Source organism: Schistocerca piceifrons, chromosome 9 (genome assembly GCF_021461385.2).
Source record: "Schistocerca piceifrons isolate TAMUIC-IGC-003096 chromosome 9, iqSchPice1.1, whole genome shotgun sequence".
Taxonomy (NCBI): Eukaryota; Metazoa; Arthropoda; class Insecta; order Orthoptera; family Acrididae; genus Schistocerca; species Schistocerca piceifrons.
In genome coordinates, this window is record NC_060146.1 from 100945458 (window position 1) to 100963534 (window position 18077).

The 18077-nt window shown below is 41.6% G+C and overlaps 1 protein-coding gene across 1 annotated transcript in view; it reads left to right on the top strand.

Moving 5' to 3' along the window:
- The window catches only part of LOC124716899 (persulfide dioxygenase ETHE1, mitochondrial), a 53245-nt gene extending 36224 nt beyond the window's left edge, over positions 1–17021 (top strand). Inside the window, exon 6 of the mRNA XM_047243458.1 lies at positions 16248–17021. Coding sequence (XP_047099414.1) covers positions 16248–16366 — 119 coding nt within the window. The 3' untranslated portion in view covers positions 16367–17021. The remainder of the gene's footprint in view (positions 1–16247) is intronic.
- Positions 17022–18077: the final 1056 nt, after the last annotated feature.

An 18077-nucleotide genomic window follows, 5' to 3' on the forward strand; every position in this document is an offset into this window, starting at 1 on the left:
CTGTGTGTTACGTCCATTAGTTTCAGTTGATTACTAACCAATTTTGTTATCTGATACTCTAATCAGAGACTACTGACTTTAGAATTATTGGTCATACTAGTGTAAACTTAATATGATCGTTTGCAGATCATAATTCTTGAAGTTTTCCCTGCATAATGGGTATTCTGCACAAATTTGCACTTATCTGAAGATTACTGAATAGTTGTCAGCCAAAATATTGTGGAAAAATGTCAGTATCATCTAGCTGTAAGAACAAAACCTCATAGAATCGCTAGCTGTAGTTTAGAAGTTCTACTTGAAAAGTAGGCTTCAGCTGTCAAACTGCACCGTCCCTAGTGTGCAGTGGCTGCATGCGATAGAACCCCCACCACTACCGTTGTGCCCTCCCCTCCCCTACCATGCCGTCTGCACAGATATAGATTAAGTTATGTTGTGTGCACCCTACTGGCAATGGTTCTCTTCTGACTTGAGTGTTCAGGTTGTACAAGAATACACCCATATGTGCTGCCACCACGTATAAGTGGTACACATTACCCGTTGTTCGTTTAAGATATGCTGTCACAGTTGTAGGAGGCTGCAGTTCTTGTTGTCTGTGATAGTGTGTGATTTCAAAATGAAGATTCACCATTGCAGTTTTGTTTTGACATCTGAGCAAAAGGTACCCTTGTTTTCACTCTGATAGAGTAGCTCCTGTCAGATGGCCCTTGCAAATGTCATGTCTCACTCAGCAAATTTTACTTTGAGGTTACAAGAAGTCATCGGTGTATGTATCCTGAGTAGAAACTGAAGAGGTTATATTCAGTAGGTCCCTATCTGCCTGCCTCATTGTACAACAGACAATACAGACATTTGAGAGAGTGCACTGTTGTAATGCTTGAACTGGTACCTATGCTCTGAGTTTACATTTATTGTATAATGTGTAAGCTATTTACGTCAGTAACAAAAATCAATTTTTATTTAAATTTGTTCCATATCTCAGAGTACTTAGTTCAGGGTCATTAGTCACTTAGCTTCAGTAGACTGAAAGATGGCAGGTAGTGTAGCAGAGTTACTGAAGTTGCTAATTTTTTTTTCTAAATTTCTGAATAATTATGACAACAGAACAGCAGTTCCTGCAGCATCAGGAATCTCTTATAATTGATCTACAATTGGAGGATCATATGCCAGAATGGTCAAACAACAAAATGTATGTTTCGAGATATTCAGGTCTAAAGTTCATCTACAAAATCAGTTGAGGTATTGAGGATAATAACTGATGTTCAGCAGATTCTTAGAATATATTCAATGTCATTTATTTGCTTTTCACACAAGTCACACACATTACAGGTCTGGAAAGTTATAGCCTTTACAATTAAGTGTAATGAAAATTGAACATTAACAATATCTCAACATAGATGTTACTCATACAAGTTATTTTTCATTTGACCAAGAACAGTGTTTGTGTACTATTAAGAGACAATGTCTTCGAATATAATTTTGACTATACTTAGTAATCTACTGACATTTCATGATCATTAGAGTCTCGAACACTCGAACATAATGAACAGGGGGAACGAAGCACAGCATTGACTCTAGGGTATTCTTCTTTACATTCATAAGTGGTTTTTCTGTGGGGAATTTAAGGTCCTTAAGTTGAATTACATTTGACTTACATTTGCTGATTGTGATGTATTTTGTGTTCATCTAAGCTACAGTTTTTCCAGCAACTTCTTCCAGTTTCTTTAACTGGTGTTAAACTCCACCACATGAAACTTTTGGTTTTTAACATTGCATGTTTTGATTATTTTCTGAGTTTCTTGTGTAGATGACTGTGACTTTTAATTTTAAAAAATCTTTCACAATTCTTGTATGCTAAAGTGCACCAACTACGTTCCTGATGTTTGTGATGTTCTCAATGTTCATCAGCTGTAACAATCGCTTATGAAGGAATCCGTATGCATGGGTGTGTGCTTTCCACTGTACAGTTCTCACTTGACTCCCTAGATAGTACAAGAGGACACCTTCATGCTGTTAGCTGATTCAATTCCATGCTGCATGTTCAAACTGTGACCTTAACCTCATACAGCTGTAAGTAACTAGAGAACATTTTACACCTTTTTTACCCAAGTTTGTATTGTTTTAAGTGTAAAACGTACCTTTGCTTACTGATTGATCGTAAGATGGCATGTAGTAATCATTAGAATCACACTAGATATCAACATCACTCTCATTTGTCTCGTAACCTTAAATCTAGAATTTTGCCCCATATCTAGTCAATGTATTCAGTTCACTTTCACACCAGAAATATGTCAGTTTGAAATACGTCAGAAATGCAAACGTGATAAATGTTCCTCATTGTGTAACCATAGTCTTCGATCAGTTTACCACATCAGTATTTACGATATTCAACATCAGCTGCCATGGAAAACTCAAAATGTCAAAATCTGTAGTTGGTTCATTCTGACATAAGACCCTGCAGTTAATTCTTTGTTAAACTAACCAATGTGACTCAATGACTGGGGTTACAGGGTGATCTGGAATGTATTTGTTGACCAGTAAATGTATGCCAGCTTTGTCCAGGCAATAAGTTTCAACTTGAAATAACTGGTTATAAATCTCAGTAATGGTAATTATTATTTATCCAATGGTAATTATATTGGGTGGCTATAATTAAACTAACAGTGTTCTAAATGCTGCTGTGTAGGCTGTGTACATCACAGGACAGTGAAACATTGTAGGTTTGTTTATTAATCGGTGCACTCAAGTAGTATGCAGAGAACAATAATAGTTCCGCTTTCCGCCACCAGATGAATATATGGCACTGTAAGCTGTCAGAATATGAAATGTCCCATTTTGACGTCAGTATACTGATTGTCTGCATGAATTCCGCTGACAGAAACTGCTGCGAAGGGGCGCCATGCCAATAAACGGGCTAAAAAATATTATCAAGAAATTTGAAGAAACAAGTGAACTATGTGGTACAGAACAGAGAAGGTGGCGGCCCATGGCACTTGTTGATGAAATTGCTGTAGCTATGGCCACCTTTGCAGCAGATGCCTCAAATTCTGCAGCCAGTGCTCGAGGTGCATCAAAGGAATTCTCTCTTCCCCGGTCAACAATTCAAAAGATGTGCATTTTACACCGGTATCTCTAAAAGATTCAGAATGTCCACTAAAAGAAGCCCCAACACAGGCTACAACACCATGACTTTGCTCTTCATTTTTTGGCACACGCAAAAGTGGTTGACATGTGGTCGGGGAATATTTTTTGGATGGACAAGGCACATTTTACTCTATGGGGTCATGAATGCACAGAACTGTCACATATGAGGTTCTACTCCACCACATTTTTGCAGGAACATCTACTGCAGTCAGCTTATGTGGCTGTGTGGTGTGGTTTCACAAGTTCCTTCGTGCTCTATCTGTTTTTCTCTGAGAAGATGACAACTTGTGGGTCTGTTAGGTATGCAGTGACATCTGCGTGTTATAATGACTTCCTTGTGCAACACGTGATTCCAGCTTTGCAAGAATGTAGAAGTCCACACCATTATTTTCATACAAGATGGGACACCACCAGATGTCACCTGCCACATGAAAGATTTGGTTCAGGGAACCTTCATTTATCTCTGCGTCATTTCCAGATGTGTGGCCTTCCAGATACCCTGACCTAAATCCATGTGACTTCTGGTTGTGGGGAAAACTGAGAGATCGTGTCTCTCAAGGGTATACCTGGACTCTTCTTGATCTGAAGGATTGCATATGATGACATATTGTTCTGATTACTCCAGATATGCTGCAAACAACTGTCGACCATGCCATGTTATGGATGCAGAATACTGTTATGTCGGGAGACCGTATTGCACACATGTTATGTCTTGTGAGCCTATCCTAATAAACGTGCCATGTGTTCGATCATTCCCCCACTTTTTCTGCACTAACACCACATACAGACTGCTTACAGTGTCATATTTTCATCTGATGGCAGAAAGTGGGACTGTTATTTCTTCAGGAACTCCATGAATGCACTGATTGATGCACATATCTGTTTTGTTTCAGCACTCTGCAATGTATGCAGTCCGTACTGCACCACTCAGAACACCAGTTGAGTTATAACCACCTGTTCCTATCAGAATATTTATCTTTAGTTTTGATATCAACTTAACAGACAACATTTGATTGCATTATATTCAATCAGTGTGCATATTTTCAGTATTACTGAAAAATCCTGAATCTCATTCCTTTAGTTGCTCTGTATTTAATATTCAAAGTCTTGTTTATGAAATTTAATTTCAGCTGCTATTTTATTTACGAGGGTCGACTCAAAAGTAATGCCTCCACCTTCGTAACTCTTCAACAGTTGGCAGCATTGGTATGCGGCAGGTACTGTCTTGTTCTGTAGCATCTTCTCTACAGCTCCAGTTGGTGGGAAGCCTTAGCATTGAACAGTTGTGTTGCTGCAGTGTAAAGTATGGAACCCTGCTCAGACAGTCGGTCAGTGCTATATAAGCAATGTGCAGTCATTGAATTCTTGACAGCAGAAGGTGTCACCCATAAGGTGATTCATCAGAGAATGTAAGTAGTTTATGGTGATTGTGTCGATGTGAGTACTGTGCGTCGTTGGGCGACTAAGTTTAAAGATGTTGAGGCAGGAACATCAGACCTGCATGACAAATGAAGAGTTGGAAGTCCCGTGACAGCAACCACCAAATTTCACAAGCAGAATGTTGACAGATTGATTCAGGATGATCATCATATCACTCAGAGAGAAATTGCAAGCATAATTGGCAAAATCAAAAAAGGGAAATGTTTTCCTGGAGCATCACAATGCCAAACCACACACTTCACATGCCACCACAGCAGAACTTTAGAGACTGAATCTCACTACCGTACGGCATCCTCCATACAGTCCAGATTTAGCACCATCTGACTTCCATCTGTTCCCGATACTGAAAGACGATCTGTGGGGACATCATTATGCTTCTGATGAAGATGTTGAGAGAACTGTGAGATTTTGGTTGTGGAAACAGTGTGTCGACTTCTTCCATGACGGCTTCAGAAAACTTGTTAATAATTGGCAGAAATGTATCCAATTGCCTGGTGAATATGTGGAAAAGTGAATATTGGTAATTAAAGATCACATTCTAAGGATTATTTCTGTGTTTGATTTATTAAAATATTCCCACCCAAACCCAATTAACGAAGATGAAGGCATTACTTTTCAGTCAACCCTCGTATGTTGTAAATGGAGTACTCCTCTATTGTAGTGACTGTAGTATGTTCAAGCTCATATTCAGTATCCAATATCATTTCTGGGTGTAAGAAAATAATATCAGATAGTATAACTGGTGCAGTTACTCAGTCTGCTGCATCTGAATACAGTGTGTTACACAAATAAATAGACAAGAGCTAAGGACCAATAGTGCTGACTGTCCTGAAGGGTAAATATATAATCATATGAAACAGTGGAAGGCCCTGGTAGAAATATCAACAATTATGGAAAGGAAAAATTGCTACTCACTGTAAAGATGGCACATTGAGTTGCAGACAGACACGATGAAAAGACTTTTATACACTGAGCTTTTTTTCCAAAGTCATCGTGGGTAAGGTGTGCCTGTGTGTGTGTGTGTGTGTGTGTGTGTGTGTGTGTGTGTGTGTGTGTGTGTGTGTGTGTGTGTGTGTGTGTTGTGTTTCCTTTCTTTTCTGAAGAAGGCTCGGCCAAAAGCTTAACAAGTCTTTTGTTGTGCCTGTTTGCAACTCGGCGTGTCATCTTTACAGTGTGTAGTAACCTTTCTTTTCATAATTGTTGTTAAAAGCATATTATCCATTTTCAGTGGCGTCCGATATCTAGCTGTATGACAACAGTGTATGTTTCTTGTTGTATCTACAGATTGTTACTTGTTGTGTTTTGTTGTTGATTTCCCTTTTCAACTTGCATTCAAAAACAGCTTGTTTAGACAGATTTTATATTATTGATGAGAGTTAGCAGTTACATTCTTTAGGATGCACACAACATTTAAAATGCTTGGAAACAATTATTTCCTTGTTACAATTTTAGCAAATAGACATCAGTTTTTAGCAAACCTGGCAAACAATAATCTAGTCAGTAGGGTTGACCTTTGTAACAAAGCTACTAATGATCCGGTGCCAAGGGCAGGTCTCATTTAGTTCGTTACACTTGTAAGAATGTGCAAGTGCTTCCTCATGTGCAAGTTGTAAGGCTAGTAACAGTTCAACGTATCTTTTTCATTAAGGAATATGACTTAAAAGTGCTCCTTGGTTAGTAGCCTGCAGTATTACACATATTTCCAATATGATACATCTCTTCCCAAGTTCCCGTGTTGGAAATATTCTTTTTAATGTAGTGATTCCAGATATGTATACTTCTTTCAGAGGTGTTCATCAGTGGCAATAAAGGTTGAAAAATAACACTCCTAATTTCAAAATTCAATCACCGATGTAAGCCAATACTCATTTATTGTCACAGCAGCACAAGGTCATTTACATTTAACACATTCTCTAGTATACTACCTCATACAAAGACAGCACAACTCACATCCCCTCAGGGGCTCAGTATTCGTTGGCTGAGTATGGGCTTGGTGACTCCAGGGTTCCTGAGCTGGTGACTGGTAAGCACTGCCAGCCCTGTGTCATGGTAAGCTGTAGGCATACTTCAGCGACCACCGTGCGCTGCGGCGGTGGAATGTTGTGTGTCTCGGACAATGGAGGTCATGGCGTCACCACCTGGACTGTGAGGAAGGTACACGCCTCTATAAAAAAAACCTTAACCTCAAGGTGTGCTACGTGCTGCTGAGATGAATGGCTGTTGAGATAAAACAGTATCTAGTGGGCAACCTCTGGGGCACCTGCCACCCCCAAGTTGTATAAGGTTTGCTTAGGCATGCAGGGCTGTGCCTGTGTCAACGGTTGTTTCCCTAGAATCTCATGGGATCTCTGTGGAACAGTCTTGTCAAACTAATACTCCTGACGGGATGGGTGTATTGTCAGATAGTACCTACACCCAATCCTCAAAGAGAGCTCGGTTTGTCAGTCTTCCCAAAAAGAAATATCAGAATCATAGTAACAGGACATTAGTGTGCCATAACACTTTCATTGTTATCAAGTGAACAGGGGAACCTTTGACAAGATCTCCCCTGTCTGTATTCACAAGTCATTGGAAGGTATTGCTGGGTCTCAAAAAAAGTGTCAAATGACTTCGTAATGGAACACTTCTAGTTGAAACTGCTAATTCAAACCAAATATCTAAGCTTCTGGGATATAAGGCCATAGGTGACTACCCAGTCGAGGCTGAGTTGCATAACGCCTTTAACTTTAGTAAGGGATTGGTTACCTGCGCAGATATAGCGGAGGTGACCCCACAGAGTTACGTAAAGAATGGAAAAATATGAGTGTCGCGGAACTGCAGAATTATATGAGGAGAGGCGATGCCAAATCGACAACATTTATTCTAACTTTAAGTACTCCAGAATTGCCTGAACACATCCTTGCAGGCTATATCCAGCTTAAGGTTCACCCATTTGTTCCTTACCAAATGTCAATGATTTGGTCATAACCACCTGGGATGTAATCGGAAGGCTGTGTGTGGCAGTTGTGGAGACTCAGCTCACGAATCAGGCAATTCTTGTAGACTTCCTCCAAAATGTGTTAACTGCTCCAGGGATCACCCAGTATGGAGCAGAAAATGTGAGGTTTACAATGAGGAAAGGGAAATTCAGGAGTAAAGAGACACACGCTCTGTGGTGAAGCTAAAAAAGCTTTAAAAGCTATGCAATCACCGGTTTTCACTTCTTCTTTTGCGTCAGCCCTTAAGACACCAATCGCTAAATGTGATGCCTCCACACAAACTCAGACCATAGATTCAATTACAAGCACATGCACTTGTCTATGTACCTGTGGGGGAAATACTCCACTTTAAACCAAAAGTCATTCGGAAGCCATTGGCAATAGGCTTGCCACCTAAGCCACATTCCACTACTCGGGCAATCACCTCCTCCCACCAGTAAAGAAAAACGTCTGTCAAAAAAGTAGTTCTAAGCCCAAGAAATTGGTAGTTAAACCTTTGGACCGGCGAGTGCTCTTCCTTTCTGATGGGAACTATGCTCTTGAGGATACGGACTTCCAATCGGAGGAACCGGAGAGCGAGAAACAGGCTAATGTTCCCCCTGACCTTCCAGCCTCTGAGGGAGAATGACAAGAACAACCAGTGCTAACCTGGCTTCCACAGAGACTTCTGTGTTGCAGTGAAATTTGAATGGATATTGCTCCCATTTGGAAGCATTGCAGCTACTGGTCCAGGAGAAACTGTTCTGCAAATGCTTACAAGAAACACATGTTAAAGTTACCGACACACCTGCATTAAGGGGCTACCTCGCATACAGGAAGGACGATTCTGCTGGAGACAGGGCTAAAGGTGGAGTGGCTGTTTTTACAGGTGACAGATGCCACTCCTCTCCATGTCCCTCTTACCACTACCATGCATGCAATTGCTGTGAAAGTTCACACACCCTTTAATATCACAGTGTGTTCTTTGTACCTTCCCCCTAATGATGCTTTGAATGCAGATGCACTGGCAGAACTCTTCTGGGCACTCCCATGGCCATTCCTTCTTGTGGGGGACTTCAGTGCACACAATGTGCTGTGGGGCTCGGCTACCACTTGCTCCACGGGTCGGATGATCGAGCGACTTGTCCATTCTGAGAGTATCTGCCTTCTGAATGCAGGTCAGATGACACACTTTTCTAGAAATTCTGGGTCACTTTTCAGCCATTGACCTTTGTTTTTGTTCCCCAGACATTGCAGACTCAGTTCATTGGGAAGTGGATGCAGATTTACATTCTAGTGACCACTTCCCAGTGTGGATCTGTCAGTCAGCTAGGACAGTTGCCGACGGGAGACCACACAGTGAATGATACAAAGGGCAAATTTCTTACAGTACGGTTGACAGGCTAGTTTTGAACAAAATGGTTGTGCTCAGGATGTGATGGCCCATATCATTTGAGAGATCCAACGAGCTATCTCAGAGTCCATCCTCGGGTCTAGTAACCACCTTAGATGATGGCCTGTACCTTGCTGGAATAACAACTGTCGATTGGCAATCAGGGCCAGTCAAACAGCTCTGCAGGACTTCGAACACTATCCAGCTACTGACAATCTTCATGCCTTCAGATCTGTGAGAGCACATGCGAGGCGAGTGACAAAAGAACGGAAGAGGGCTTCCATTGTTCGGTCCACTTCCACTGTGCAAGTTTGGGAATCAATAAGACGGATTTCAGGCAAGATTAGTACGCATCCCCTTATGGCCTTGTCAAGTAATGGAGTCTTGGTGTACATGTCAGAAGATATGGCGCAGGTTTTAGCTGCACACTTCTTTACTGTTACTACGTCATCCAGACAAGCTCCTGCTTTTCAGGTGTTCTGTAGGACTGCAGAGATAAAGCGACTCAATTTCTTCTCGCATAACGTGGAAGTCTACAACCTTCCGTGCTCCGTGTGGGAATGGGAATCAACTTTCTTTGCAACCAGAGACACTGCTCCAGGACCTGATGAGATCCATTATGCCATGCTTCGTCACCTGTGCCCTGAAGCTCTTGTTTCAGTCAGATCTGGTTTGATGGACTGTACCCCACGACTTGGAAGGAGGCAATATTGATTCAATTCTGGAAGCCAAGCAAGGATTGTAGTGTCCCTCACAGTTACTGGAGTGTCGCCCATACCAGTTGTATGGGTAAGACTCTTGAACGCATGGTCAACCGCCACCTCGTCTGGCTGCTCGTATCCCGTGGTCACCTGACGCTCTCACAGTACGGTTTCAGGTGGTACTGTTCCACCCTTTGACAACTTAATGCTACTGGAGACAATGATATGGGAGTCTTTCTTACACTGAAACCATTTGGTACTAACACCAAAAGAGTTACCCTTCTCTGAACTTTTTCAGTGTTTTCATAGAGCCTATCTGGTACGGATCCCATACCGAGCAGCAATACTCCAGAAGAGAATAGACAACTGTTGTGAAGGCAATCTTTTTAGTAGACCTTCTGCATCTTCTAAGTGTCTTGCCAAAAAATATATAGTCTTTGGTCTGGCTTCCCCACAACATTTTGTATATGATCACTCCAACTTCAGTTGGTTTAATTGTAACACCTATGTATTTAGTTGAACTGACAGATTTGGTACGATTTATCATAGAACCAAAATTTAATGAATTCCTTTTAGTATTCATATGGATAGCTTCACACTTTTCATTATTTAGAGTCAGTTATCACTTTTCATGCCACACAGACATCTGGAGGCACATAGTTCAGTGAGACAAGTCAAGTGTGCTGATGGCCCAATGTGGCATTTAACCCAGTATGTGCAGGGTGTTGTTTAGGTTGTAAGAGATGATGACTTGGGCTCACTTGTACAGAATGCTTTGACCACAAACCTGGACGAAACTTCCTCGCAGATTAAAAATGTGTACTGGACTTGTTCTCAAAAACAGCACCTTCAATTTCACAGTCAAGTACTTTACTGACTGAACTATCCGAGAATGACCACGAACAGCCCTCACAGCTTTACTTCTGTCAGTACCTCATCTCATACCTTCCAGAGTTCACAGAAGTGCTCCCGTGAAACTTTCGGGAGTAATGCTCTCAGAAGAAAGGATATTGGAGCCTGGTGGGCTATTTCCAGAAACAATTTTCACACTAAAGTAGAGTTCGTTGTTTTTCTTGGTCAAGCGCTTTACCGACTGAGCCAGACAACCATGACTCGCCGCATGTAGTCCCAATTTGACAAGCACTCGAGCACACTCCTGCAACTTGACTGGTAGTTTAGCATCGCTTACCTGGATCTCTAAATGTGCCAAATTTAAAAGAAATCTGAGTGGGTCAGGTTGAATGATGCATTGAAGTGACATGGAATTACCCACTGATGACTTCTGGGACTATTTGGAACAGTGAGTGAACTGCAGCAATCAAAATCTCAGGAATTTGGTAGTTCTGTGGGACCTAATCATCATTAAATGGCTTTAGCTGGATACGGCAAACCTGAAGAAACTTGTGGGCTCTCTTCATCACTGAATTGAGGCCATTATCAAGGCTAGAGGTGGTGCATTACACAGTATTAGCAAGTTGGCTCCTGGGGGCTGACTAATTTTCTTGTCCATCGATCATATAAATGCACCGCAATTGCTAAATATGAATAGGAATTGGATATATGTCCTAATTTCCTCCCCCTATCTTTGCCCATCTCCTCCTACCACCCATATCTATCCTCCTCCTCCTCCAATCCCTCCCTCTCTGTCCCTCTCTTCTTCACCCCCCCCCCCACTTCATCATCTGTCCATATACTCTTCCTCCCCCCCCCCCCCCCCGTGACCATGAGTCTTGTTTATTATTATTGCCGATGAAGCCTCAACTGGATAAATCAGATGGGATCATTGGTTATGAGATACGAGAGACTTCTCCTGCTGCCCAATCTGTGAGGATAGTACTTTCAATGACAATATTTTGAATACTTTTAACCTGCAAGTGGGTACAAGCACAAAGTTTAAGATGGTTCAGATTCCATAGTAGTATTCTAACCATAAGCCAATGAGCCATAAATATATCTTTCTTGCTTTCCGTTAAAACTGACTGTGAGGAAGAAAACAAAACAGAACATAGCTGTGTATACAATTTTTATTTAAAATTACATATGAGGCATTCTGGCCTTAGCTGCCGGAGTTGACAGTCATGTGCATGTGAGCTGTGCTTGCTTGTGTGAATCAGTGGTGCATGCTTCTCCTTTTATGAGAAGGCTGAGGCTGATTTGGTGGAGGGGAACAAACAGTGAGGTCACAGGTCCCATTGGGTTTGGGAAGGATGGGGAAGGAATTTGCCCATGCCCTGTCAAAGGAACCATCCCGGCATTTCCCTGAAGCGATTTAGGGAAATCACAGAAAATCTAAATCAGGATGGTCGAATGCGGGTTTGAAACATTAACCTCCTGAATGACGAAGGCTAAGGCTGAAAGCTTATATGTAAGTGTTTTTTAATTGTGCCTGTCTGGAACTTAGCTTATCTTTATGGTGAGTAGCGATCTATCTTTTCTTACATTGTTGAAATAAAGAGAGAGAATATATACAGAAGAAACAATTTGTCTAATGCTTTAAATGGCCTGCTATTGTAATTAAAACAGACTGCAAGAAAGAAAATAAAACCACACATTTTCACAGCACAACACAGTTCCATTGCCATCAATTTTAACAGAAAACCTGTACAAAGTTGTTTAAAAAAATACAGCCTATGTCTGTGTAAAAAGTTTGTTAAAGCCTCATGTAAAAATCTGTAAGCTGATCAAAAACTTTTTGTATTTTTGGTAACAATGAGTTCAATGTTTCTAAGATGCAGTTATCTGAAACTCAGTCTTTTCTTTGTTGGCCATTTGAAGTGTTCATCAGAGTCTGTTGCTGGACTACTTAAAAGATATTCTTTTGGCAACAAGGGCTAGAATGTACTCTGTTAAAGTCATAGTTCAGAAAATATGCTGATAATAAGATCTGCAAATACAGACTCTCTCTTGTGGAGTTACTAGTCTCCGAATGTGCTGGGCATCTCCACAAGTGGCCTGTAGAGGAATACTCACCAGATATGGTGGGTATCCAGGAAATAAAATATGTGGGGTGGATCAAAACTAGTGGCTGCTGCCTGGTAGCAAAATACTAGGTTATCAAAGGCTAAAGGAAGAAACCCTTGAGAATAAATTAGTTGCTCCCCCAGGTTGGGGGTTGTGCAGTGAGCCAGCTCCTCACTCGCGTGAAAAAATTAAAATGCTAGAAAACCGAATAATATTCCTCAGAAAAACTCTTGGGCAATGAACTGGTGAAGAAAAAAGGAAAGTGACATTTGGATGCTAGAACATGCAAGGTATCTACACAAAACTAAATATACTACCAACAGAACTTGACAGGTTCAAAATGGATGACAACATACTCTCGAAGACCAAGAGGAAAGGCAAAGGAGAACAACAACTTTGTAATTATGTACATTTTGGAGTAGGTGTCTTAAGTGATAAGAGCCAAAGCAGGAGTCTCCATTATGATAATGAAATCATGAAAAAACAGAATCACAAATTGGAAGTTTACTAATGACTGTATTATTTTGGTGGAAATGACACTATTTGCCAAGAAAGTTGTAATTATTGGAGAAAGTTACTTTCTGGACAGTCCTTACGGAGGCTATAGAAAAAAATACGAAGAAGGAAGAAAGTGACTATCATGCAGGATATGAATGGAAGAGTAGGAATTATAGAATCGTGTACGATAGTGGGAAAACATGGAGAGACAGAATATAAGACAATGGAGTATGATTGGAATTTGTGAACCTTGTTATCTGAAAATTATCAACACATTTTTTACGCACAAGGATATTCATAAATATTCTTAGCGACATAATACTAGAGAACTCCGTTCTATAATAGATTATATTATCATTAGACAGACAAATAGTTTCAAGACAGCAGATGTTAGATCTTACAGAGGAACCACTAAGGATCAGACCATTACCTAGTGAAAATGACAAGTTTTTGGCCATGGAAGAATAAAAAGAATGATACTAACAACACTAAAACAGGTTGTGCTGAGAAAGCTCGAAATCTACACTTCAATGCTGAAAGCGTATGCGATGAAAGCATATAAACATTCCTTGCTGCCAGACTGGAAAGGACATAGGAAGAATCATTTGAAGAAAGTACAGAAGAAATATACACTCCTGGAAATGGAAAAAAGAACACATTGACACCGGTGTGTCAGACCCACCATACTTGCTCCGGACACTGCGAGAGGGCTGTACAAGCAATGATCACACGCACGGCACAGCGGACACACCAGGAACCGCGGTGTTGGCCGTAGAATGGCGCTAGCTGCGCAGCATTTGTGCACCGCCGCCGTCAGTGTCAGCCAGTTTGCCGTGGCATATGGAGCTCCATCGCAGTCTTTAACACTGGTAGCATGCCGCGACAGCGTGGACGTGAACCGTATGTGCAGTTGACGGACTTTGAGCGAGGGCGTATAGTGGGCATGCGGGAGGCCGGATGGACGTACCGTCGAATTGCTCAACACGTGGGGCGTGAGGTCTCCACAGTACATCGATGTTGTCGCCAGTGGTTGGCGGAAGGTGCACGTGTCCGTCGACCTGGGACCGGACCGCAGCGACGCACGGATGCACGCCAAGACCATAGGATCCTACGCAGTGCCGTAGGGGACCGCACCGCCACTTCCCAGCAAATTAGGGACACTGTTGCTCCTGGGGTATCGGCGAGGACCATTCGCAACCGTCTCCAGGAAGCTGGGCTACGGTCCCGCACACCGTTAGGCCATCTTCCGCTCACGCCCCAACATCGTGCAGCCCGCCTCCAGTGGTGTCGCGACAGGCGTGAATGGAGGGACGAATGGAGACGTGTCGTCTTCAGCGATGACAGTCGCTTCTGCCTTGGTGCCAATGATGGTCGTATGCGTGTTAGGCGCCGTGCAGGTGAGCGCCACAATCAGGACTGCATACGACCGAGGCACACAGGGCCAACACCCGGCATCATGGTGTGGGGAGCGATCTCCTACACTGGCCGTACACCACTGGTGATCGTCGAGGGGACACTGAATAGTGAACGGTACATCCAAATCGTCATCGAACCCATCGTTCTACCATTCCTAGACCGGCAAGGGAACTTGCTGTTCCAACAGGACAATGCACGTCCGCATGTATCCCGTGCCACCAAACGTGCTCTAGAAGGTGTAAGTAAACTACCCTGGCCAGCAAGATCTCCGGATCTGTCCCCCATTGAGCATGTTTGGGACTGGATGAAGCGTCGTCTCACGCGGTCTGCACGTCCAGCACGAACGCTGGTCCAACTGAGGCGCCAGGTGGAAATGGCATGGCAAGCCGTTCCACAGGACTACATCCAGCATCTCTACGATCGTCTCCATGGGAGAATAGCAGCCTGCATTGCTGCGAAAGGTGGATATACACTGTACTAGTGCCGACATTGTGCATGCTCTGTTGCCTGTGTCTATGTGCCTGTGGTTCTGTCAGTGTGATCATGTGATGTATCTGACCCCAGGAATGTGTCAATAAAGTTTCCCCTTCCTGGGACAATGAATTCACGGTGTTCTTATTTCAATTTCCAGGAGTGTATGAATACTCAAAAACTAATATTATAAATATAGCAACAGAGGTGCTGGGCACAAGAGAAAACAACCACAGCTGTACAGCAGACTGTCAGTCAGATGAGTACACGAGTTGGGGTGGCAATGATTAAAACAAAGGTGTTTTTCATTACAGTGAGATATTTTCACGAGATTTTGATAATGTACTTTCTTTTCTGAATGTAAAAATGTTTTGTTGATGGCAACCTACATTGGGAAAAATGATTAGCATAATAAAATAAGAGAAATTACAGCTCACACAGAAATATTAAGTGTTCGTCTTCTCCTCCCATCCCCTGCACTATTTGGGAGTGGAATGATAGTCTAAAAGTGGTTCAATGAACCCTCTGCCAGGCATTTAAATGTGAATTGCAGAGAACACTTGTAGATATAGAGCTAGCCAGCTACCATCCAATTTCTCTGTTGTTCTGCCCAGTGAAGACGTGCAACTTTGTGCCTTTGTGATCGATGTCCTTTTACAAGATACCTATCACCAAATGTCCACTTCGTGCAGTTCCCCTCACAGTGTTCGCGCAGAAACTGGTTGAAAGAGGCCTGCATTCACCAACTGTAGCAATCCCTGTCAGATTTGAAATTGGTTGTAATTGAAGTGATGTGATATGTGCCTTCAGTCCCTGTCTGTTAGGATTTTTTGATCATCCCTCTTACGCCATGTTTGTATGTGGAACATCATGTGTTGATACTCCAACAATCTAGGCAGTTTGATTCATGTGGTCACTAGCAAGTCATTATCTCACACCTCCACATCGAGCCATCTGTCGGGCTGCGCTCATTGCACGCAACTGACCAGTACATACACGCCACACCACTGTCATGACTTACCTCAGTGTTGGAGGATCACGTGATCATGTGTTACCAGTTCTACCCCCTTATACAGTGTTCTAAAACAACTAGTGTGTTTAAGGGGATGACTAACATTTTGTCTGCTGAGCTTATTCTTTGGAGAGAATAAATATGTGAAGAATGTGATGTTTATTTTGTTTGTGATTTTTGTGGTCCAGGAAAGCAGAAGATTGTTATTCAGGTGCTTTTCATTATGAACACATGCCTCATACCTGACATTCTTTCAGATCGGGCTGTGCCGGCAAATCGCGTGTGTGGCCTTCACGATCTGCCACCTCTTCCTGGTGATAAGAAGAAGCCTGTTAAAAGAGACGACACTCCACAGGAGGCACCTCCTGTGCTATAACCTGCATGAAAATTTTCAATATGTAACCAGACATACAAAACTGTACAGCTTCATTTAGGTATATTAGAAATAAAAGCATGAAAATTGGTTCAAGTTTATTTTTATTGAAGTAACTAAATTTTAATAATCTAGACAATTGTCATTGTTAAATAGAATGGTGGCTAGCATCAAACTTCCACAGAGTACACATTGTTTACATGAAAAGTAAAAGCTATGTACTTTGTGTGCTCTGTTATGCTGTAGCTTTTTCTGTGATTCAGTAATGGTGCTATTCAGACTGTAGAACACCTAGTCTTAGGTGAAGGGTTTCCTTATACTGGCTCCAGCCGGCAATGCTTGAAAATGTACTTAGCATACTTAATTTCCATTCCAAAGTATCACCTGTACATGATAAAATAAGTGGTACAAAAACAAGTACAGTTATAAACTTTTGTGAGGCTGATTTATTTCTAGCAAGTGAGTATCATGATGATTATATTGCTGGTGGTATATTTTATAAAGTACATGTAAATTACTGTTTTACAAAAATGGTATATTTTTATAAAATAAACAAGTACAAGTTTTACAGATTAGACTGAATAGTGGTATGCTTTATATTGTTGTAATGAAATACTGTTTTTATGAATGTTAACAATAAAATTTACAATGTATTGAAGACAGACATTTTTTGTGTACATTCACAGCATCCTTACCATCTCATTCTCAGACTGATTGGTTGTCAACATGGATCCTCTTCCAACATGATGTCAGGGATCATTCATAACATGGTGACTGTCCCAGAAAAATAATTAATAATGGTAGGCATGCAATTAACACATAATTGATGGGCTGGATTGTCAAGGAAAATTTCTCTTCTATTCATTGATATGCACGTACTGCAGTTGCCGAAGGAGAATTAAAAGATGCATTTTGTTCAGAGCTAAGTGGAGTCCTGAGACGAAGTAATTGTGGAAACATGAAAATTTTAATTAGAGACATGAATGCAAAAGTTTGTGCATAAAGGGGAGGGCGTGAACTCATCATGGGTGTAGACAGCACTGGAAGTAGAAGTGAAAATGGTGAACTGCTGATATGCGCACTGAGCAGGCTTTAGTCATTGGAGGCACACTGTTTCCACATCACATATACCATAAAATAATGTGGATCTTGCCAGATCAGATTACTGAAAATCAGATAAAACAGTCATTAGCTACAAGCTTTGACACTCTTTGTTAAATGTCAAAAATAAGAGAAGAGCAAACATTGGAAGTGACCGTTACCTTGTTTTAGGCGAGTTCATGTTGGAGATAGTTGCAAGTGGAATAGATCTGCAAGGTTACAAGACCAAATATAAAAGAAAGATTTGCCCTTGAACTGCAAAACACATTCCAGAGCCTCCCTGACAAAACCTTTATGCAGGAAAGAATTGAAACAAGCTGGAAAAAACTTAAAGCTATGTAGATGCTGGGAAGAACATATTAGGATTTAAGGTACATCAAGGAAGAATAGATCTCTGATGACATGAAATGAAATTAACCGCAGGAAAGAACTAACACAAAAGGTAAACATTTGTAAGACAAGAGCACAGAAGATCGAAGTGTATAAACACTACATGGAAGCAAACAAAAGAGTGAAATGGAGGTAAGTTGAGATAAAAAGAAATGGATAGATGAGCAGGCACAGTTAGCCGAAGAGGCGACAAGACAGGGAAATATAAAGGTGTACAATATCA